Source organism: Delphinus delphis, chromosome 7 (assembly GCF_949987515.2).
Source record: "Delphinus delphis chromosome 7, mDelDel1.2, whole genome shotgun sequence".
In the NCBI taxonomy this organism is placed as follows: Eukaryota; Metazoa; Chordata; class Mammalia; order Artiodactyla; family Delphinidae; genus Delphinus; species Delphinus delphis.
The window spans coordinates 30,884,207-30,909,548 of record NC_082689.1 but is presented as its reverse complement, the minus strand read 5'-3'; the positions used below and the strand labels follow the sequence as shown (position 1 = coordinate 30,909,548).

Here is a 25,342-nt window from a genome sequence, read left to right as displayed (position 1 = left end):
CTACCATACGACCCAGCAATCCCACTCCTGGGCATATACCCTGAGAAAACCATAGTTCTAAAAGAGTCACGTACCAAAATGTTCATTGCAGCTCTATTTCCAATAGCCAGAATATGGAAGTAACCTAAGTGTCCATCAGCAAATGAGTGGGTAAAGCAGGTGTGGCACATATGTACAATGGAATATTACTCAGCCATAAAAAGAAACAAAATTGAGTTATTTGTAGCAAAGTGGATGGACCTAGAGTCGGTCATACAGAGTGAAGTAAGTCAGAAAGAGAAAAACAAATGCCGTATGCTAACACACATATATGGAATCCAAAAAAAAAGTCATGAAGAACCTAGGGGCAAGACTGGAATAAAGACACAGACCTACTAGAGAAAGGACTTGAGGATACAGGGAGAGGGAAGGGCAAGCTGGGACAAAGTGAGAGAGTGGCATGGACATATATACACTACCAAACATAAAATAGATAGCTAGTGGGAAGCAGCCGCATAGCACAGGGAGATCAGCTCAGTGCTTTGTGACCACCTAGAGGGGTGGGATAGGGAGGGTGGGAGGGAGACACAAGAGGGAAGAGATATGGGAACATATGTATATGTGTAACTGATTCACTTTGTTATAAAGCAGAAACTAACACACCATTTAAAGCAATTATATGTTAAAATGTTAAAATAAATAAATAAAACAAAATTATTAGAGCTCAATCTCTAGAATAATGACATACTTGATAGTTTTTCATATAAATCCTTTTTAATGCTTCACTATTTGTCTAAAATCAGCGGCTAAGAGACATCACAAGGTAAATATGTTTAACATGCTTGCATACAAACCTCAGTCTTAGGACACATGGATCCTTGGTCCTTTCTTTGTCCCTTAGTTTCACCTTGAACAAGGCATTAAGCTTTTTTTTTTTTTTACTTGAATATGCCCATGTATAAAATTGGAATATGAATGCCTAGAAATTATTTAGGATTGTCATGAATATGTATCTAGTTGTATGTGAAATGTTGTGAGATCTTTGAAATATGGGTAAAGTATATCCAAGACATCATTAGAGTGTTTGTTACTGTCATTGAAAGAAAAAAGAATTCATAAAGAGTTCAGCATAAGATCAGCATTCATTAAGTCAGCAACTATTTACCATGGTACAGAGAAAGAGCACTGTATTGAGAATCAAGAATCCTGGATTCTGGCTTTGTCGCTATCACAATAATTTAAAAGACTTGTTACCTCGTCCTTCTGTGTCTCAGTTTCCTTACCTATAAAATGAGTGGACTAGACTAGCTTGTCAGCACCATTCTTTCTAGGGCTTGCTTAGTATTGTTCAGGATATCTGAGGATGTGCACTATTTATTATAAGGCAGTGCCAATTTCTAGATATATGAATATATTGGGTTGGCCAAAAGGTTCATTCGGCTTTTTCCGTAAGATGGCTCTAGTAGCACTTAGTTGTCTTTAATTTCATTCAAAACAGTTTTGTTAGATTGTATGTGACAGCTGTCATATTAGCATGCAGTTAAAAAAAGACATATCAAAATTGGTCCATTTTTGTGCAGCCATTTTAATATTGAAGATAGAAAAAAAAGCAACATTTTTGGCATATTACGCTTTATTATTTCAAGAAAGGTAGAAATGCAACCGACATGCAAAAAAAGATTTGTGCGGTGTATGGAGAAGGTGCTGTGACTGATCAAACGTGTCAAAGTGGTTTGCAAAGTTTTGTGCTTGAGATTTCTAGCTGAATGATGCTCCATGGTCGGGTAGCCCAGTTGAAGTTGAGAGCAGTCAAATCGAGACATTAATTGAGAGCAATCAACGTTATATCACGTGGGAGGGGAGATAGCCGACATAGTCAAAATATCTGAATCAAGCCTTGAAAATCATTTACACCAGCTTGGCTATGTTCATTGCTTTGATGTTTGGTTTCCACATAAGTTAAGCAAAAAAAAACCTTCTAGACCATATTTCTGCAAGCAATTCTCTACTTAAATGTAATGAAAACCTTCCATTTGTAAAACAAAGTGTGATGGGCGATGAAAAGTTGATACTGTAGTAATGTGGAATGGAAGAGATCGTGGGGCAAGTGAAATGAACCACCACCAACCACTCCAAAGGCCGGTCTTCATCCAAAGAAGTTGATGTTGTGTATATGGTGGGATTGGAAGGGAGTTCTCTATTATGAACTCCTTCTGGAAAACCAAATGATTAATTCCAACAAGTACTGCTCCCAGTTAGCCCAACTGAAAGCAGCACTTGACGAAAAACGTCCAGAATTAGTCAACAGAAAATGCGTAATGTTCCATCAGGATAACACAAGACCACATGTTTCTCTGATGACCAGACAAAGACTGTTACAGCTTGGCTGGGAAGTTCTGATTCATCTGCTGTATTCACCAGACATTGCACCTTTGGATTTCCATTTATTTAAGTCTTTACAAAATTCTCTTAATGGAAAAAAATTCAAATCCCTGGAAGACTGTAAAAGGCACTTGGAACAGTTCTTTGCTCAAAAAGATAACAAGTTTTGGGAAGATTGAATTATGAAGTTGCCTGAAAAATGGCAGAAGGTAGTGGAACAAAAGGGTGGAAATGTTGTTCAATAAAGTTCTTGGTGAAAATGAAAAATGTCTTTTTAGTTAAAAACTAAAGGCACTTTTTGGCCAACCCAATACAACCTAATATACATTTTGTATATATAACATTTACGTTTGTTATATATGTATATATATATATATATATATAAAATGAATAAACATATCATTTATATAAAAATAAGTTAAGGACGTGTCAAATTGCTAGGACTGAAACATTTTGGGGTAGGATCTCTGAAGCCAACTGAGATATTTCCCATGGCACGGCATTGCCCAAGGCATGAAGAAAATATCTTAGATCAAGCTTAAATAACAGTGCTTGACTACCAAAATGGATGTTCATCTCATGTGTGCGGATCAGATACAACTTGTTTTTACTTTAGTACAGATATTCGTGTTCTAAAAAGTCAAAACAAATATTCTGAAATTATGCCCAGAATTTTATTTTATTTTATAATTTACATGATGTTTATGTGTGAGCACCAGACACATAACCTAGCATTCAAGTCTTCTCTGTATAATTTTTCTATTACTCTCATTCTAAAATTCATATGCAATTTCAAAGGAAACTTGCAGTTGGCTTTTCAGAATGCAAATCTTGTTATAAAATACACCTGAGTTTTGGAACCATCACTGAATTGTAATTAAAATTTTGTAGGCAAGTGGTTTCAAATGTGGCTAAAATGCATTGGGGTGGGGAATCAAGGCCATATATCTTCACCTGTAAGTCAAAGCGAGCCATCTACAGATAACATCTATTTCAGTTCTCATCTGAGAGATGAAAAACTGAGCAGTAAAGCTGTTTTTAATATTGTTTTATAGCTGTGCGTGACTAGGGAATAGTGATGAGAATGTGGGTAACGTTTTCTTCCAAAAAGTTTTACCATGAGTGTTAAGTTTATTTGGAGATGTATAACTTAATGAGGCTACGTCATGAATACACTTTCCTGTACGAAATCGGTGACTTACACCCACAGTGAACGTTGAAACGACAGCCTGGTGCCAACACCAGGATCACACTGGAGAGAGAGGGCTGCCCTGCCTGGTACTTGGCCCCTTCCGTGCAGCCTGTGAACACTTGCTGTCGTGAGCACTCGTGCTAACTAAATGTGAACACCTTTACTTTCCAGCTGCCGCTAATTGGTTTGGGAGTATTTATGTAAGTGTTGATTTTAAAGCTAAAAATAGCACAGTGATGTTTAAATCCAACTCATTCTGGCTGTCAGAAATGCTCCCATGATCCTGAAAGTGTTGCTAAAAATGTTCACGTTTTAAAAATTGTAGTAATTAAACTTGTCTGTTGTGAGAGCCACATATGATACGTTCCCTGCTCTGATAATCAAAGAGGTAAAGGACAAGCTTCTTAAAGGTCTCTGCCTGGCTGGCAAGACACGACCTCCTGCTGAACTTTATTAGGGAGCAAAGTATTGTAATGTGAGCAAAAGGAAGAGACAAAGTAAATTTCAACGTAGCTTTATAACCTTGTATTCTCTGCAACCGATCAGATCTATTTTAAGTTAACATTAAAAATAGAAATTATAATAATTTTACCAATAAGATTAAGCATAGAGCTTGCCAAACCATAGTATTTTCTGGAGACAAATTTGAGGATTTGAAATCACGTAACTAATATTTCTCAAATCTAAACTGAGGAAATATAGTGACTGTTCAGCATCTGTTGTTTATACCCTAGCTCTTCATAATGAAATGATTTTTACCCCTTTATTCCCAAATTTAAAAGTCACCATTTTACAGATTTGGCTCAAAGTTATTCAAATAAGCTATGAGAAAAAATATATATAATTTTTATTTTTAGCTTTGTGTGATTTTGTGACTCTTCTTTTCATCCTGTTATTTAGTGAAGGAAAAGCCTAAGCGCTCTTAAATTATGGCATATCATTTATTTGGTAATTTTTGGGAAAAGTGATTTTTATGGACCCTGTCAAGAAATAAGCTGTCTTTGTCTAAGTCTTGAAGCACTGCACTGCTACAGTATTGTTGAAGTCAATTGGGAATTGACTTTGTGTCCTTGTAGGATGTCCTAAGCATCTATCTGCCTGCCCCATCTCTAGAGAATATCAAAGAATTCTTTTACTTCAATATATAGAAATGATTTTGGCAAGTGACAAACACTGCCCATTAGTTGAGATAATAAACTATAGTTACTACCCTTTTTTTTTTTTTTTTTCGGTACGCGGGCCTGTTGTGGCCTCTCCCGTTGCGGAGCACAGGCTCCGGACGCGCAGGCTCAGCGGCCATGGCTCACGGGCCCAGCCGCTCCGCGGCATGTGGGATCTTCCCGGACTTGGGTTACGAACCCGTGTCCCCTGCATCGGCAGGCGGACTCTCAACGACTGCGCCACCACGGAAGCTTTTTTTTTTTTTAACTACCCTTTTTGATAGCTGTGGCAAGCAGAGTTTTTGATGCAGCTTTTAAAATAGTAGAACTTTTGTCTTAGCCACATAAATCTGTGAATGTGTGTTTTTTCTTTAAGTCTGTAGTGATTGACATGATTGCTATATAAGTGTAGTCAGTTCAGAATTACCCTTGAGCAGATTATCACATTGCAGTTGGGCCAGTATTGCTTTCAAATTCTAATTGACATTTTCATATACTCGGAGCATTAGGTACTTCGTTGACATAAATAAAACCTTTACTTACTATCTAACCAGAACTCGAAAAAAATTCCTTTGAACCTTGCGGAACGTTGATTTGAACCAGAAAATACGTTGTTTTCTTACCTTGGCATGGGATCAACAAGAAAATTACAGTTGGAGTAAGGAGCAGAGTCAAAAATACAGTTAAAACCTTATAACAAACATCCCAGTTTTTTCTTTGACATCCCGAGGATGTATGTCTATATAGTATTACAAAGCCAAAAAAGAATATTTGTTTTAATAACTGCCACTGTTAACTGTTCATAGACTAGACTTATTTTGTTACGATGGTAATACTCTCTAAATTAAGCTACAGATTCAATGTGATCCTTATCAAAATCCAGCTAGCACTTTTGCAAAACTTGATGCTCAGATTCTAAAATTCATATGAAAATGCAAAGAACCCAGAACAGTCAGAACAAACTTAAAAAAATAATTGGAGAATCCTTACTTCCTGATTCCAAAACTTAGTACAAAGCTACAGTAATCAAGACTGTGTAGTACTGGCAAAAGGATGCAAATATAGATCAATAGAATAAAATTGAGAGTCCAGAAATAAACCCTTGCATTTTTGGTCAATTGAGTTTTGGTAAGGGTGTTAATACAACTCAGTGCAGAAAGAATAGTCTTTTCAGCAGATGGTGCTGGCACAACTAAATAGCCACATGTGAAGAATGAAGTTGGACCCCCTACCTCACGCAGTGTACAAAAATTAACTAGATAGAAATGGTGATAGGCCTAAATGTAAGAGCTAACACGGTAAAACACTTAGGAAAACATATAGGAGTAAATCCTTGTGACCTTGTGTTAGGCAGTATTTCTTAGATATGACACCAAAACACAAGGAACTAAAGAAAAAATAAATAGAACTTCATTAAAATTAGAAACTTTTGTGCTTCAAAGGGCCTATCAAGATAGTGAAAACACAGCCCATAGAATGGGAGAAGATTTGGAAATCGTATACGTAAGGAATTTGTATATGGAATGTTTAGGAAACTCTTACAACTCAATAATAAAAATACAAATAATTAGGCATTTCTTCAAAGAAGATATACAAATGTCCAACAGTCTCATGACAAGTAGCTCAGCATCATTAATCATTAGGGAAATGCAAATCATTAGTCATTAGGTATATGCAAAACAAAAACCACTTTACACCCACTATGATGGCTAAATTGTTTTTAAAAAAAGGAAAATAACAAGTGTTGGTGAGGATTTTGAGAAATTGGAACCCTCATATGTTACTGATGGGAATGCAAAATTGTGCAGATGTTTTGGAAATACTATAGCAGTCCCTCAAAATGTTAAACATAGAGTTAAGATATGGCCCAACAATTCCACTCCTAGGTGTATACCTGAGAGAAATGAAAAACATCTGTCCATGCAAGAATTTCTCATTCTTAGCATTATTTCACAATTGAACACTTTCAAATATTCGTGGCAGCATAATTCATAATCATAAGCAAAAGTGGAAACAACCCAAACGCCCATAGAGTGATACATGGGTAAACAGAATGTGGTACATCCATACAGTGGAATATTATTTGACCAAAAAATGGAATGAAATACTGATACATGCCACAACATGGGAGGGTCTTAAGAACATCATGTTAAGTGATAGAAGCCACATATCTTATGATTCTGTTTATATAAAGTGTTTAGAATAGGTAAATCCTTATCGACACGGCTTCCCTGGTGGCACAGTGGTTAAGAGTCCAGCTGCCAATGCAGGGACTGGGTTCGAGCCCTGGCCCGGGAAGATCCCACATGCCGCAGAGCAACTAAGCCCTCATGCCACAGTTACTGAGCCTGCACTCTAGAGCCCGCAAGCCACAACTACTGAGCCTAGAGCCCGTGCACCGCAACAAGAGAAGCCACTTCAGTGCGAAGCCCGCGCACCACAACAAAGAGCAACTAGAGGAAGCCTGCGTGCAGCAACAAAGGACCAACCCAGCCATAAACAAACAAACAAATAAATAAATAAATTGTATTTTTAAAAAAATCCTTAGCGACAGAAAGTAAATGATTGCCATGGGCTGTGGGAAGCAGAAAACATGGGGAGTGCTGGCTAATGAGTATGGGGTTTCTTTGTGGGGTTTTGAAATTGTTCTAAAATTACATAGTGGTGATGGTTGCAAAACTCTGAATAAGTGAAAAAGGACTGCACTGTACTTTTTCAAAGGGTGGGTTTAATGTTATATAAAGCATATCTTAATGAAGCTTTTATAAGAGAAAAAGTAGTGGATCTTAAAGCTCCAGTTAAGCCTTTAGATGATTGCAGCTGCAGCCCTGCTGACACCTTGACTGCAACCTTATGAGAGATTCTACCCCACAACTGCCCAGCCAAGCCACTTCTAAATCTCTCCCAGAAACTATGGGAGATAATGTTTTTTAGCCATTTAATTTTGAATTTATTGCACAGTATTAGGAAGCTAATAGAATGCCATTCAGCTTATTTACTCATTAACGTTCACTAAATCAATTCTCTGTGTTGTGTGCTTAATGTAGAGAGGACTAGATACAGCCTCACCCTTCATGGAGCTCCCTCTTGTGAGAGAGAGAGATGAGAGAGTCAGTGATTCTGATTTTGACCTAAATGCAGTCATCAAATGTTCTGTCATGTGCAATAGTCACAAGTATGTATATTTTGTTAAATTGTCTCTTCAAGTATTTTTGTAACCTGCCCAACCCTGTGACTTTTCAATGTAAGCACACATCAAGCCCTTCATAATAAGGTGAATGTTTGAAAGCTTTCAAAGACCTTCATCTTTTAAGATTTAGTACCTTAAACTAAAAAGCATCCTTCAACTTTTTGGATTTTTTTTTTCTTTCTTTATCCTCATGAAGACGAAAAAGTGAATAAATTTTTTAAATCTAGTGTAGATCAAGTGCTTCCCAAAACTACCAACCCCTAGGTGAAATGTTGCTCTTCAATCTAAAAATGAAATAAGTTTTTTTTAATCAGTTCACAATGATACACTGCTTAAGTTGTGCCTCCCTGTCTTGTTTTCTTCAAAATATTAACCTAATTCCTTTATGTCCAGCCTTTTAACTCATCTGTTGCATTTTTTGGTTGAAATGATACGTTTAGATCCATGAATGCTCCATGTAGTTTGTTTCAGTGAAACCTAAGTTTGTAATGAGCTCTATCTGTGACTCTGCTTCTGAAGAGTGATGTGTCTGCAGACTTACTCTGTTAAAGTTCATTCCACAGGGGGAGTGGGAAGGGTAAGCTGGGACGAAGTGAGAGAGTGGCATGGACATATATACACTACCAAATGTAAAATAGATAGCTAGTGGGAAGCAGCCGCATAGCAGAGGGAGATCAGCTCGGTGCTTTGTGACCACCTAGAGGGGTGGGATAGAGAGGGTGGGAGGGAGACACAAGAGGGAGGAGATATGGGGATATACGTGTATGTATAGCTGATTCATTTTGTTATAAAGCAGAAACTAACACACCAACGTAAAGCAATTATACTCCAATAAAGATGTTTAAAAAAAGAAAAAAAAGTTCAGTTCCAAAGCCTAACAGAGAACTAATGTCTTACTAAATGAGAATCTCAAGCGGGCTGGCTTTCTAGAATCCACCTCTCCTCTGTGTAACACCCAGTTCAACTTTGCCACCATCCTGGAGTGCAGGACCTCTCTTGCCCTCTTACCTCTCTGCAGTAGAAGAGTGTTTACCATTTTAGAAGTTAAGTGGTTAATTTTAGTTTCTCTGTGCTGAAAATCATCCTCAGAATTAAAGTCTTAAGGCAAAGTAAGAACTCCAGATTTCTTTTCCTGCACTAGTCCTGTCACACTTTTGATAGAAGTGACCTTGCCAGGCAACCTTTTTTTCATGAATTTTGCTTTCTTTATATTTTTAGTGTCACCAGGGAGATGCAAGCAAGTACAGTACATTAAAGCTAATACATCACTACCTGTCAATGGAACCTTCCCTTTGGTACCCCTTTTCCTTGCTGATTTAAAACAGTCAGTCCCAGAAGCTTATGGTTGAGTAGCAGGAAGCTAAATGATGTATTCCAAAGCTCTTAACATACTGCCTTGTGTAAATGGCCCGTTTGAGTATTTCAGAAACCAAATGGAAGAGAAAAGAACATTGAAAGCACTGAAAAGATTAACACCTGTTTCCAGTCTTCAAAGAAATTGGAGCATGCTGTATATATCCAGAGTAAAACCATTTACTCTCTCCTGTTGAGACTTTTTATTCAAACCTTCAATTTTATGTGCATAACATCCACATGCTTATGGGTTTGTTTCACTACAGAATTCCACACAGGACTTAGAAGATGAAGTTATGAATGGTGTGCAGACAGAACTCTTGACATCGCTGAAAACAATGGATGCATTGAGGTATATTCTACTTATGTGAATAAGAATATTTTATTTCAATTTAATGTTTGTTTTTTTTTAGATTATAGTTTTTATTTTATAGGAAACATCAAGATAAGTAGAATACTTGAGTGAAACCTAATTCTAAAATTAATTGCTAAATTACTTTTTTCTCTCATTTTCTTTATATGATATGAGAACTTCCTGACAAACATGTATACAAATGAGCCTCAATGCTTCCAACTCTTCTGCAACCTGGATTTCTTAATTGCTTTTTTCTTCTCTTTGAACAACAGTTTAAAGTGAACATTTCAGCCTTCATCGTGGTACAGTGTTTTTCTTAGATGTCAGCTCCTTGAGTATTACTTGTGTTTTAACAGTCTTGTGCCTTGTGTTTTAACAGTCTTGCAATATTTTACTCTATGTGTATAAAATGAATCCAGCCTATCAACCTGGATTTTTCGTGTTTTTAATGTGAGTAACTTATTATACAAAGTTAGTTGCTGTCATGTTTACGGGCACTTGCTTTGCTCTGCGCTAATTTCCAGTTCATCCCTAGCTACTGCCTGGGTTCAAATCCCAGCTCTGCTGCTTATTACTTCTAGGAGCTTAGGCAAGTTGCTCATCCATCTTTGCCTTAGTTTCTGGTCTGTAGAATGGAAATAATATTAAAACCTTCTTCAGAGGGTTAGTATGAAGACAAAATTAGTTATCATGTGTAAAGTACTTTGAACAGTGCCTGAGTCAGAGTAAGTCCTGTTGCTACCACTATCATCAACATCCCCATCATCTTTATTATTATCATCATCATCATTTTTAAAGTTGCTTCAAAATTTGCATAAGTAATTTCATGTTTAATAGATTGTTGGCTTTAGCCCTGAAAGGTGATGCTTTTGAGACTGATGGTCATTCATTCAGGCAGTCAACATACTTCTTTCATTCAGTCCAGTTATTAATAGGTGCCAAGCATGTTCCATGGAATTAGCTTAAAAAGAAAACGTGTGATCGCCTTTTATCATGCTGCTTTACTGTGTGGATTTTCCTCAAGCTTGTAATTTATGGCCATATGACATAGTTACTCTTTATTTAGATTGTGTTTGTTTGATTAATGAGCTGCACAATATTTAAACTTCGGTACAGAAAATCTCCAGGGCACTGTCTTTTTAGAAGCTTGATAAGATTGTTTTTGGAGGTAGGCATAATGAATGTAATACTCTTACTCTGTTTGCCTTTAATTTCATTTTTTTTAATGTTAGCTTTTTGAAAAGTTCGCTAACATCTTGGCTAAGTATTACGTTGTTATAGAGTTAACAATTGTTTGGTTTATGGCTGCATGAACAAATTAGCTCAGCTTTCTCCAGATACAAGGAATTCAGAGAAATGAACTATAGGACTTTTAAAAAATAATATTCTTTAATGAAAATACATATGTATATCTGTATAATTTGATTATCACAAGGGACTTTTTGCATGAGTTTTATTATCACCTTCAGCAGGCTAAGGAGTTGCAATTCAGAGCGATTAACTTCTAGAGACCCAGTCTACATTCACCACTCTTGTCTCCAGATCCTTTGACTCCAGTGTTACCTGTTGTGTGCACCTTCACTGATTCCTTGGTGTTTTATTTCGTGATGCATAATCAGGACTCAGAAACCTGATATGGTGAGCACCAGTGTAGGAAAAATCATCTGAAATTAGTTTGAGGCCAAGATCAGAAAGTAGAGTGAATGCAAACTCCATTGCTTGCAGACTCTCAGATGGGGGGAAGATGAGGATTTTAACAGTATGGAATGCAAAGCTGGGGAGGGTAGTAGAGATGGGCAGAGTGGCAGGAAGTTTAGAGATTAAAATTCTAGGACAGGGCGTTGGTTCTAGCTGGTATGGGATGAGGAAGAAAGAATGGAAGGAAATTAGGAAGCCACTTACAGCTGAGTTACATCATCAGTTTTCTCCTAAGGCAATGATAGTCTGATACCCCACAGAGCTTGGCCCAAGCATAGGACTTTGGACTCACTTCCATGCAGATAGCATAGAAGCTAAGTAAATTACTGCAGAGTCCATCTCAAAATGGCTTCAACCTGTTGTGATGTTTTAATTCCCCTAGCTATTGTTCAAGCCTTTGTTACTCTCTGTCAGACTATTGTAATAACCTACTAACTCTGCTCTTAAGTGTCAATCTCTCCTTATTCTCATTGATCCCACATATCACTACTGGATAAATTTTTTTTTCTTTTTGAAAATAAATTTATTTATTTGTTTATTTTTAAAATTTTTTCGCTACGTTGGGTCTTTGTTGCTGCGCGCTGGCTTTCTCTAGGTGCGGCGAGCAGGGGCTGCTCTCAGTTGCGGTGCACGGGCTTCTCATTGTGCTGGCATGTCTTGTTGCAGAGTACGGGCTCTAGGCACACAGGCTTCAGTAGTTGTGGCACACGGGCTCAGTAGTTGTGGCGCACGGGCTTCATTGCTCTGTGGCATGTGGTATCTTCCTGGAGCAGTACTTGAACCCATGTCTTCTGCACTGGCAGGCAGATTCTTAACCACTGTGCCACCAGGGAAGTCCCTGGATAAAATTTTTTAAACCAGAGCATTTATCAAACCATTCCTTAGTTCCAAACTCTTGGATTTATTGAAGTCCTGAGTTTGAACACTACCTTTGTAACTGTGGACTATTTATTAAACCTCTTTTTTAAAATATTCTTTTTTTCCTATGGAAAATGGGCAGTTACACTAGCACAATACTAAATGAAAGGCTGGATAAACATTAATTGCTATTGCAATTATCATTATCACACATACTATATTGTAACTATTTGTCATTCTCCCAAACAAGACTATGGATCCTCTGAGGATTCCTGACACCAAGCACAGATCTTGGAACATAATAGCAGCATATTTGTGGAGTGAATGACTGAATGGATAAAACACAGTGCTTCATAAATCACAGGCATAAGTATTAACTGCTCACCCATTATTAACACAAGCATTTATATTTAAAGAAAAATAATATTTAGAGGCAGTTCTCCAAATAGTCTTACAATATATCTTATAACAGTCTTACAATATATTGTAAGACTATCTTACAATAGTCTTATATGTATCTCTTATGAAGTACTACTCAATGTACTTTGATCCTAAGAAGACAGTGAAGCAAGAGGTTTCTATTGGATGTTTCTTTTTTAAAAATAAGATTACCACTTGGTGTGTACTCCCGTTCATCCACAAGGGTGACCCACTGCTCCTTCTGAGTACTGCTGTGCGGCTGACGGCGTCTTGGTGCTCTGGCCTGATGTTAGGCCTGAGCCTCTGAGGTGGGAGAGCCGAGTTCAGGACATTGGACCACCAGAGACCTCCTGGCCCCATGTAATACTAATCGGCGAGAGCTCTCCCAGAGATCTCCATCTCAATGCTAAGACCCAGCTCCACCCAACGGCCAGCAAGCTACAGTGCTTGACGCCTCATGCCAAACAACTAGCAAGACAGGAACACAATTCCACCCATTAGCAGAGAGGCTGCCTAAAATCATACCAAGTTCACAGACATCTCAAAACACACCACCAGACACAGCTCTGCCCACCATAACACAAAAAATCCAGCCCCACCCACCAGAACACAGGCACCAGTCCCCTCCACCAGGAAGGCTACACAAGCAACTGAACCAACCTCACCCAGTGGATGCAGACACCAAAAATAACAGGAACTATAAACCTGCAGCCTGTGAAAAGGAGACCCCAAACACAGTACGTTAAACAAAATGGAAGACAGAGTAATATGCAGCAGATGAAGGAGCAAGGTGAAAACCCAGCAGACCAAACAAATGAAGAGGAAATAGGCAGTCTACCTGACAAAGAATTCAGAGTAATGATAGTAAAGATGATCCAAAATCTTGGAGATAGAATGGAGAGAATACAAGAAATGTTTAACAAGGAGCTAGAAGAACTAAAGAGCAAATAAACAATGATGAACAACACAAAAAATGAAATTAAAAATTCTCTAGAAGGAATCAATAGCAGAAAAACTGAGGCAGAAGAAGGATAAGTGACCTGGAAGATAAAATAGTGAAAATAGCTACTGCAGAGTGAAATAAAGAAAAAAGAACGAAAAGAATTGAGGACAGTCTCAGACACCTCTGGGACAACACTGAACACACCAACATTCGAATTATAGGGGTCCCAGAAGAAGAAGAGAAAAAGAAAGGGTCTAAGAAAATATTTGAAGACATTATACTTGAAAACTACCCTAACATGGGGAAGGAAATAGTCAAGTCCAGGAAGCTCAGAGAGTTCCATACAGGATAAATCCAAGGAGCAACATGCCAAGACACGTATTCAAGCTATCAAAAATTAAATACAAAGAAAAAATATTAAAAGCAGCAAGCAAAAAGCAACAAATAACACACAAGGGAATCCCCAGAAAGTTAACAGCTGATCTTTCAGCAAAAACTCTGCAAGCCAGAAGGGTGTGGCAGGACATATTTAGAAGTGATGAAAGGGAAAAACCTACAACCAAGACTACTCTACCCAGCAAGGATCTCATTCAGATTCAACAGAGAAATTAAAACCTTTACAGACAAGCAAAAGTTAAGAGAATTCCACACCACCAAACCAGATTTACAGGAAATGTTAAAGGAACTTCTCTAGGCAGGAAACACAAGAGAAGGAAAAGACCTACAAGAAGAAACCCAAAACAATTAAGAAAGTGGTAATAGGAATATACATGTCTACAATTACCTTAAATATAAATGGATTAAATGCTCCAACCAAAACACATAGACTGGTTGAATGGATACAAAAACAAGACCCGTATATATGCTGTCTACAAGAGACCCACTTCACACCTAGGGACACATACAGACTGAAAGTGAGGGGATGGAAAAGGATATTCCATGCAAATGGAAATCAAAAGAAAGCTGGAGTAGCAATTCTCGTATCAGACAAAATAGACTTTAAAGACTATTACAAGAGACAAAGAAGGACCCTGCATAATGATCAAGGGATCAATCTAAGAAGAATATATAACCATTGTAAATATTTATGTACCCAACATAGGAGCACCTCAATACATACGGCAAATGCTAACAGCCATACAAGGGGAAATCGACAGTAACACAATAATAATAGGGCACTTTAACACCCCACTTTCACCAATGGACAGATCATCCCAAATGAAAATAAATAAGGAAACACAAGCTTTAAATGACACATTAGACAAGATGGACTTAATTGATATTTATAGGACATTCCATCCAAAAACAACAGAATACACTTTCTTCTCAGGTGCTCATAAAGTATTCTCCAGGATAGATCATATCTTGGGTCACAAATGAAGCCTTGGTAGATTTTAGAAAACTGAAATGGTATCAGGTATCTTTTCTGACCACAGTGCTATGAGACTAGATATCAATTACAGGGAAAAAACTGTAAAAAATACAAACACATGGAGGCTAAACAATTCACTACTAAATAACCAAGAGATCACTGAAGAAATCAAAGAGGAAATCAAAAAATACCTAGGAACAAATGACAGTGAAAACACGATGACCCAAAATCTATGGGATACAGCAAAAACATTTCAAGAGGGAAGTTTATAGCAATACAATCCTATCTCAAGAAACAAGAAACTTCTCAAATAAACAACCTAACCTTACACCTAAAGTAATTAGAGAAAGAAGAACAAAAAAAACCCCAAAGTTAGCAGAAGGAAAGAAATCATAAAGATCAGATCAGAAATAAATGATGAAGGAAACAATAGCAAAGATCAATAAAACTAAAAGCTGGTTCTTTGAGAAAATAAACAAAATCGATAAACCATTAGCCAGACTCATCAAGAAAAAAGGGAGAAGACTCAAATCAACAGATTTAGAAATGAAAAAGGAGAAATAACAACTGACACTGAAGAAATACAAAGGATCATGAGAGATTACTACAAGCAACTGTATGCCAATAAAATGGACAACCTGGAAGAAATGGACAAATTCTTAGAAAAGCACAACCTTCCAAGACTGAACCAGGAAGAAATAGAAAATATGAACAGACCAATCACAAGCACTGAAATTGAAACTGTGATTAAAAATATTCCAAGAAACAAAAGCTCAGGACCATATGGCTTCACAGGCAAATTCTATCAAACATTTAGAGAAGAGCTAACACCTATCCTTCTCAAACTCTTCCAAGATGTAGTAGAGGGAGGAACACTCCCTCTCATTCTGCAAGGCCCTCTCAACACTCCCTCTCAACTCATTCTGCAAGGCCACCATCTCCCAGATTCCAAAACCAGACAAAGATGTCACAAAAGAAGAAAACTACAGGCCAATATCACTGATGAACATAGATGCAAAAATCCTCAACAGAATACTAGCAAACAGAATCCAACAGCCCTTTAAAAGGATCATACACCATGATCAAGTGGGGTTTATCCCAGGAATGAAAGGATTCTTCAATATATGCAAATCAATCAATGTGATATACCATATTAAGAAATTGAAGGAGAAAAACCATACGATCATCTCAATAGATGCAGAAAAAGATTTCCACAAAGTTCAACACCCATTTATGATAAAAACTCCAGAAAGTGGGCATAGAGGGGACCTAGCTCAACTTAATAAAGGCCGTATATGACAAACCCACAGCCAACATCGTTCTCAATGGTGAAAAACTGAAACCATTTCTTCTAAGATCAGGAACAAGACAAGGTTGCCCACTCTCACCACTATCATTGAACATAGTTTTGGAAGTTTTAGCCACAGCAAACAGAGAAGAAAAAGAAATAAAAGGAATCCAAATTGGAAAAGAAGAAATAAAGCTGTCACTGTTTGCAGATGACATGGTACTCTACGTAGAGAATCCTAAACATGCTACCAGAAAACTACCAGAGCTAGTCAGTGAATCTGGTAAAGTAGCAGGATACAAAATTAATGCACAGAAAACTCTTTCTGTGATGAAAAATTTGAAAGAGAAATTAAGGAAACACTCCCATTTACCATTGCAACAAAAAGAATAAAATACCTAGGAATAACCTACCTAAGGAGACAAAAGATCTGTATGCAGAAGACTGTAAGACACGGATGAAAGAAATTAAAGATGATACAAACAGATGGAGAGATATACCATGTTCCTGGATTAGAAGAGTCAACATTGGGAAAATGACTATAGTACCCAGAGCAATCTACAAATTCATTGCATCCATATCAGACGACCTATGGCATTTTCCACAGAACTAGAACAAAAATTTTCACAATTTTTATGGAAACACAGAAGACCCCAAATAGCCAAAGCAATCTTGGGGCAATTACACAGCTACAGTAATCAAGACAGTATGGTACTGGCACAAAAACAGAAATAAAGATAAATGGAACAGGTTAGAAAGCCCAGAGATAAATCCACGCACATATGATCACCCTATCTTTGATATGGGAGGCAAAAATATACGATGGAGAAAAGACAGCCACTTCAATAAGTGATGCTGGGAAAACTGGACAGCTACATGTAAAAGAATGAAATTAGAACACTGCCTAACACCATACACAAAAATAAACTCAAAATGGATTAAAGACCTAAATGTAAAGCCAGACACTATAAAACTCTTAGAGGAAAACATAGAACACTCTATGACCTAAATCACAGCTAGATCCTTTTTGACCTACCTCCTGGGGTAATGGAAATAATAACAAAAGTAAACAAATGGGACCTAATGAAATTTAAAAGCTTTTGCACAGCAAAGGAAAGCATGAACAAGACAAAAAGCCAACCCTCAGAATGGGAGAAAATATTTGCAAATGAAGCAACTGACAAAGGATTAATCTCCAAAATATACAAGCAGCTCATGCAGCTCAATATCAACAAAACAAACAGCCCAATCCAAAAATGGGCAGAAGACCTAAATAGACATTTCTCCAAAGAAGATATACAGATTGCCAAGAAACACATGAAAGGATGCTCAACATTGCCAATCATTAGAGGAATTCAAATCAAAACTACAGTGAGATATCATCTCACACCAGTCAGAATGACCATCATCAATACATCTACAAACCATAAATGCTGGAGAGGGTGTGGAGAAAAGGGAAATCTCTTGCACTGTTGGTGGGAATGTAAATTGATACAGCCACTATGGGGAACGGTATGGAGGTTCCTTAAAAAACTAAAAATAGACCTACCATACTACCCAGAAATCCCACTACTGGGCATATACCCTGAGAAAACCATAATTCAAGAAGGGTCATGTACCACAATGTTCATTGCAGCTCTATTTACAATAGCCAGGACATGGAAACCACCTAAGTGTCCATCAACAGATGAATGGATAAAGAAGATATGGTACATATATACAATGGAATATTACTCAGCCATAAAAGTATATGAAACTGAGTTATTTGTAATGAGGTGGGTGGACCTAGAGTCTGTTGTATAGAGCGAAGTAAGTCAGAAAGAGAAAATAAATACTGTGTGCTAACACATATATGGAATCTAAAAAAAAAAAAAGATTCTGATGAACCTAGGGGCAGGACCCAGACTTAGAGAATGGACTTCAGGACACAAGGAGGGAGAAGGGTAAGCTGGGACGAAGTGAGAGAGTCATGGACATATATACACTACCAAATGTAAAATAGATAGCTAGTTGGGAAGCAGCTGCATAGCACAGGGAGATCAGCTTGGTGCTTTGTGACCATGTAGAGGAGTGGGACAGGGAGGGTGGGAGGAAGACGCAAGAGGGAGGGGATATGGGGATATATGTATATGTGTAGCTGATTCACTTTAGTATACCGCAGAAACTAACACAACATTGTAAAGCAATTATACTCCAATAAAGATGTTAAAACAAAAAAGATTGCACTTTAAGCTTCTCTTTAATTAGCAAGCAGTGTATGCAAAAGACCTTCCCTTCATTCCAAATTTCTGGCTCATTCCTGACCTCACGTTATTCCAGATATGCCTCTTTTCCCAGGATGAAAACTGTCATCACATTTTATCCTGTCTTCTCCTTGGCCTCTCATTTTGCAAATTATTGACAGAGTCCATTTCATAATACCTTGAATCTTCCTCCATGTTTTCATGCTTTATTCCTATAATCATTGCTCAATCCATAATACCTCTCAGCTACATTGTTTCAGTAATTTACTAATTCCTACCTCAAGTACCAATTTGTCCCTTGTCTTTCCCTTTTCCAGTTGATCCCACATCTCTGCCAGGTAAAATATTTCTAAACCACTGCATTGATCTTAGTGCTCTCATTTCCAGAACCTATAGTGATTCCATCTTCTAAAAAATTAAGCATGCTTTTTCTCATTGTGGAATTTGACATATCACACTGAGGTTTGATCTGAAGCTGATGGGTCAGCCTTATCTCCTCATTATCTTACCCTCTGTTCTCCTCCCTTCCTCCCCCCTCCTCCCCTCTCCTCCTTCTCTCTTTAGTATCACAGCCAATCCGTGTGTCCACAGACCATCCTGATTCAGTGTCTCAGTGCAAACTGTTTCCTCTCCTGTGCATGATCTCTCCACGCTCTCACCAGCTTTTCTGGTTGAAGATTCATGTACCCTTCTCAGTTCCATCTAAAATTCTACTTCCTTTGAGAAGATTTTCCTGATTTCCAGCTTTCCTTCCTGATCCTGTTCCCTTTTCTATGAACCTCATCAGAAAGCACCTCTGCTTTGAAACTTACATGTCAAAATGGTTGAAAACTACTGCTCTGAGAAGCAGTAAATTCCAATTTGTGTCCTGAATTTACCTTATATAAATGGTGTGGTGTTGGACAGATTATTTAACCTCTCTAAGCATCGGTTTACTTATCTGTAATGGAAGTGATATGTTTACTTTGTACATTTGATGTGAGTACATGTTATGTAATACCCAGAAGATGATTAACATGCTGCCTCCCCCCAGATAGCGTACATTCATTGAGAACATACTGCAAGTACTACTACTGTTCTATTCCTTTGTATTATTTTTTGTTACCTGTCCTAATCTGCCTGCTGATTATGAACTCCTCAAGCATTAGACTTCGTTTTTTCCTTGCAGAGCTTCTTCATTGGAACTACTCGATTAATTGCATTAAGTGAATCCCACCACCTTTGACAACAAATTCTTTGTTAGATTTTTACTCAGTATAATCATATCAACAAGACATTTCATAAGTTGCTAAAAGAGTAAATGCTAAGCGTTCTCATCACAAGAAAAATTTTTTTTCTATTTCTTTAATTTAGTATTTATATGAGATGATGGATGTTCAGTAAACTTACTGAGATAATCATTTCATTATTTATGTAAGTCAAATCATTATGCTGTGTACCTTAAACATATACAGTGCTGTTGATTATATCTCAATAAAACTGGGGGAAAAAACCCAAGACATTTCACTGTCAAGTAGCCTTTGGCGTCATCAGCAAGCTCTTCTTGGAGGTCTCTCTCTGTGGTCCATCTCTCACATTGCTGTATATGACAGTCTTGGACATCAGTCCCCAAAGAACACCCGCCAGTAACTTCTCTCCACTCATTATTAGCCACTGTGTTCTCTATCAGCAGTCTAATTGTGAAGAAAATCCTACAGTATTTACAGATTAAGAAAAAAAAAAACTCTTACTGAGGAAATCAAGTTGAGGAAAATTTGGAAAGTTTGAAATAGGTTATTGCCTTTTAACCCGTAAGCTTCTTTGTTCCTTCAGAAAGTTCTAATAATAATACTAACAGCTGATATTGGGTCCTTCGTATATTCCAGAGACTGTGTGTTTGCTGTATTTATATAATATTCTCTATTTTTTTCTTTAAAACCAGCAGCTCTATTAGGAATTTATCTTAATTCCCTCATTGTCCAAATGAGGAAACTTACTTGTGGTCTTAGTTTAAATGATTTACTTAGGCACCTGACTCAGAGCCACCACTAGGATACACTTCTCTCTAATTTCATAAGTTAATCATTATTTCCTCCTGAAACAAAGTATCTCCTCTTCCCTGCCCTCAGACCTGTCTCTTCCGTACCCTAAACTAGTGGCCAATCACTGGGTTGACTAATCTTAAAGATGCTGTGCATTTGCCTTGTGTGGAGAAATCAGACCTAAAACCATCCGTCTGCAGCCCCTTCTCTCCCTCAAGCTTCGTGTCTTTCTGCTGGAAGGAACCGAATGAAGCACTTTCCATCTAGTTCTTGCCATAGCCGTTCACAACAGGCTCATTTTAAACCACTGATTCTGTACTTTCACCCATAGTTTGGTATTAAAGTCTTAGGTAGGTAGCAGCTGGTTCTAGTGATATTTGAATCAATTTTGTCAGTCGGAGCTTAGAACATGTAGCTTGCTTAATACTATTGGACCTAATGCTTGGTGACTATCTGCTTTTGTTTTAGTACGTCTTAGAAAGTTGAATTAGCTATTTTGAGCTTAGTGAAATCTTCCGACTTTTCTTTTTGTAAGTGAAATACTTTTCCTTTGCCCCGCAATTCATTTTTTATCTGTTTTTCACAAGTAGCTGCTGATCCCTTTTTCTTTCCACTTCTAGAATAGCCTTCTCACCTCATTCTCTACATTTTCCATTCTCAGTCTGCCTCCAGAACATAAATGTGCATACCCTGCTCACCAGTCCTTGAACTCTACCGTGCTGTTTGCCTAAACAAATAACATTAATAGCATATTTTCACATCTTAGTGAAATCTCATTTTATGAGATGTGTATTCAAGTAATTGTGTCTAGCCCTCCTTGCTATGTTTATCTTCCATGAGAACTCCATCAAGTGTGTAAAACACTGAGTGGTTTTTTTCCCCTTTTAAGCTAAATTTAAAAAGATGGACTGGTCTATGAGTTTCCTTTTTCAAATGCTTTTCTTTCCATCTTGAAACAAATAATGGATAACAGTTTATAAAGAGCATGGTAAAACAGTCTGTGTAAAACTTGTAACGCTTGTCTTTAGATCTAATTCTCTAAGTATCTGCATTTAACAGTCAACAAAATTGAGTCTTTTATGCTGCTTTTTCTGGGATAGTAATATTTTTGTGATAGTAATTTAACATTTGTCAAATATCATTCTAGCCAAAAAATAGTGACTATCATATAAAGATAGCATAAAAGTTTATTCTGAAATACTGAAAAAGGGAATCTTATAAAGTTGAAATAAACCTTAATACTGCATCCTCCAACAAAGTTTTAGTGTTTTGAAATAAGATTGATTACTTTAAGAAATTTTGTGATTTACTTTTAAGTAAATGTAAAACTACAAGTTTGATGATTACTAAAGAGTAGGTGTCAGTATGATACATAGAATTTACATAGAATTTATTATGTTTTATAGGAGAGGTTTTGAGTGGGATAAAGAAATACTTGCAAACTAGAGAAAAGAATCCATAAAGCCATTCTAAAATTTTTTAAGCTGAAATCTTGTTGTCTAGACTAAACACTTATATTCCAAAAGCATCTATATAATACATATGAATGCTCTCAGCATGTGGAGATTTAATACATTTATTAGGAAAGATTTGTGTTATGCTCTAAGTGTAAAACTATAAAATTATGTTATAAAGGTAGAGATAATAAAGTTTCAGTGGTTAAACAAAATTTTCACCTCTGTTTTTAGAAGTCTTTACAATAATATCATAACCCTAGAATATGTATGCTTTGGGTTTAGTCTTCCTCAAATACCTACGAATGCACTATAAATCTGTTATGTAAAAGTTATTTCTTTGCGGTCCATTGAAAGCTACGCAACTTTCTCTTCCCACCAAATATTTTATATTCAGGACTTAAAATGCATACCTATATTTAGGATTTCATATGCCTATATTCATATAGTGCCTATGCTTACACAGAAAGTATAGAGAAGAATCTACTTTATCCCTTGATCTTAGCACTCTAAGATTTATTTTATTTCTAACTTTTATTCCAGGCTTCTGATATAACCTGCTTGACTGAACAAAGTTTAAATATATCAGCAGTATCTGAGCAAAACTCGAAATTTACTATCAGTGTTGAAATTCCATCCCTTTCCATAAATGTTGGAAACTAACATGCTCTTTTTTGCAGTTCTTAATGATAATAGGTTTGCAATGAAAACACATTAAAAATAAGCCTAATCCACTGATGAGAATATATTTAATATATTTATTTTAGATTGCTGATAATTTAGGGAGTACTTCATGCAGAGTGAATTCGTTAGGCATTTTGCTTTCTTAATGCTGTTCTCAACTTTCCAGCAAGGAGCCAAAATTTTCCCATTTTCAATTTGGAGCAGAAATGTATTTGTAGCAGCTGTAGCTCTTAATTTGACATCTAGTTTCAGGTCTTTTTCATGTAAATAGGAAACAATAGAGACCTGCCTACAGTTTCCATAATGGAGATGTTTGCTTCCACTTTATCATTTTTCCTCTGACAATTTTATTTTCTCTCTCTGGGATTAAAGGAGACAATAATTGTTCATGGTATTATTTTTCATCTTTATAAAAACTTGTTAGTTCCACTTTCCATTACTCCAAAGCTCCCAATGCCTTGTATATTTCAGTCATACACACTATCCATTAATGTTTCTAGCTCATCCTTTCCTTAATCTGGAGTAGGTTAGACAGGTCAGGCTTTCCATTTCTTTCTGTAATACATTTTCTCCAGGCTTTTCAACTTCTTTTCCTACGTCTAAAAAAAAAAAAAAAAAAAAACTGAGAGGTGAAAATTTGGAATTGTTCCATTGAATACAACTGATGTCTTATTGAAAGGCAAGTTTTAGTTTTGATTTATAATGCTTTGAACATGCCCATATGTATTACCAACTTTGGCTTCACAGTTGTTTAAAATGTAATTATGTGCTTTTTCTAATAAAAATGTGTTTTATTTCATTTTTCCTCTGTTCTGGAGGAAAAATCCTCCTTTATGTTTTAAGCATAGATATGCTTAATTCAATGTATTTTATCATCTATTCAGTAATTTTCAAGTGTGTCTCAATGGGGAGAAATTTCATTTTTGTGTACATCCTTTTTAAATATGTTGATTTATGCAGATTAAGTTAAGTAGGAAGTTATTTTTGTACATAGTCATTTCCATTTTTTCCTCTTCTAGGAAAAAAAATAAGAAATCAGATAGTCTTTTAAACATTTTATTTCCTGGGTCTTCTGAACATACCAGCAAATCATGTACTCCTTTGATTTCATCTCTGCTGTTGAATTTACAGTAGTTGCTATAATCCTAAGTTTGTTTTGTTTTTCTTTTTAATATGCCACGTCTGATTGTTTTTGTTTTTGTTTTTTTAGCAGGGACTCATTTGTGCTCTTTTTTTTTTTTTTTCTGTCCCAGTAATATGACAAGAACAGTGGAGATTTCTGGGGAAGGAGGCCCCTTGGGAATACATGTAGTACCTTTCTTTTCATCTCTGAGTGGAAGGTAAGATGTTTTCCTTATATCAGAAGCTCATACTAATGAAAAACTTGACTTGAGCTCATTTTCCCAAACATTTTTTAGAAGAGGATTAAGTGTATGTCTCTGTTATTTAGATAGACACCTCAAGATATACTTCTGTTGGCCACTTATGTGTTAGAAACAAAATAACATCACTTCTAGGATACGATGGAAAAGAAATCATGGCTTCTGCATTTACAATTAATTAAGAAGTACTTTATTAAAGTATTCTTATCAGTGACACATAGACAGAAATCGTGGAAAGACTTTAACATATTGTTAGAGAAATATAGCAACTGAATTTTTTAATGTTCAAAAATACACTTAAATGAAATATAGTAATTCCAAATGGATATTTCTTGATATGCCTCAGGTTTACAGAACTTAGGATAATAAATATTCTAATATTATAAGTAGTTATATCAGAAGCTAAATATGTTTTGATTTTATATATAGTAGCAAAATGCCATTATTCTATTTATTTTGTTCTAAAATAAAATATAACCAATTAAAAATAATTTATCGCATCCTTGTGAAATTTTAAAGACATAATATTTCTAAATCCATGCTGGTAAATGGTAATTTAGATTGCATCAGCATCTCTTGAAATTTGTGTCTACTTAACTGGCTGTAAAACTTGTTTTACTATTGGGAATTAAAGTGTGTGCCTGAGAGTTAATATTAGTACTATTATAACAACCTTACAAAACTAGTACTAGATATTATGTTATTATAATACTTTTCAATAGGATGACTACCTTTTGCACTAGATTGACACTGACAAAGGCTGTCAGAAACTTAAAGAAAATGAATTTCTCACCCATATGATATGATTTTAATTAATTTGCTAAATTTATTTTCTTAAATTAAATATATCATTGAAAAGGCAAAATACCTGATTTTAGCTTAGGTGATCAAAGACCAGAAAAGTCGGTTGATTTTTCTCAAGGTCATACAAAATCCAGATGTCTTGACTTGACCTCACTCTTTGCTCTTTCTATAACAAAACTTGCCCCAAAGCTTATATAGTATTTATTTACTGGTTCTGAATATTTATTCAATTTGGTCTGCCATACAGCAGGAAGAACAGATTTAGTCATGATATTTTGGTTGGCATCATTTTCAGTAGGTAGCCATCTGCTACCTGTAATTGCTAAGTCATCACCTTCTTTAGCAAATAACATCTGATGCCAAGCTCTTGCTGGAATGAATGTCCCCTAAAAAGAAATGAACTGAAAAGCTAGTGGCTCTTATTGTCTCATTTCCTGTATGTGTTAATAAGCATGTTTATAAATGTTATGGGTTATGGCACAGGACAAGCTGAGGTTGTTTTTGATAGACAGGGAGAGTATTTACCCAGTTGTCACGAGGAATTCTAATGGCTTTTGTCAGAAG

General features: G+C 36.4%; 1 protein-coding gene across 2 annotated transcripts in view; it reads left to right on the top strand.

Moving 5' to 3' along the window:
* Positions 1–25,342, top strand: part of PARD3B (par-3 family cell polarity regulator beta) — a 1,056,812-nt gene that overhangs the window by 511,806 nt on the left and 519,664 nt on the right. For both annotated transcript variants that reach the window (XR_009520117.1, XM_060016243.1), the window contains exons 5-6: positions 9,523–9,608; positions 23,846–23,932. Coding sequence is in view for 1 of the 2 variants with exons in the window: in XM_060016243.1 (XP_059872226.1) it covers positions 9,523–9,608; positions 23,846–23,932 (173 nt within the window). In the remaining variant the exon portion in view is untranslated. The remainder of the gene's footprint in view (positions 1–9,522; positions 9,609–23,845; positions 23,933–25,342) is intronic.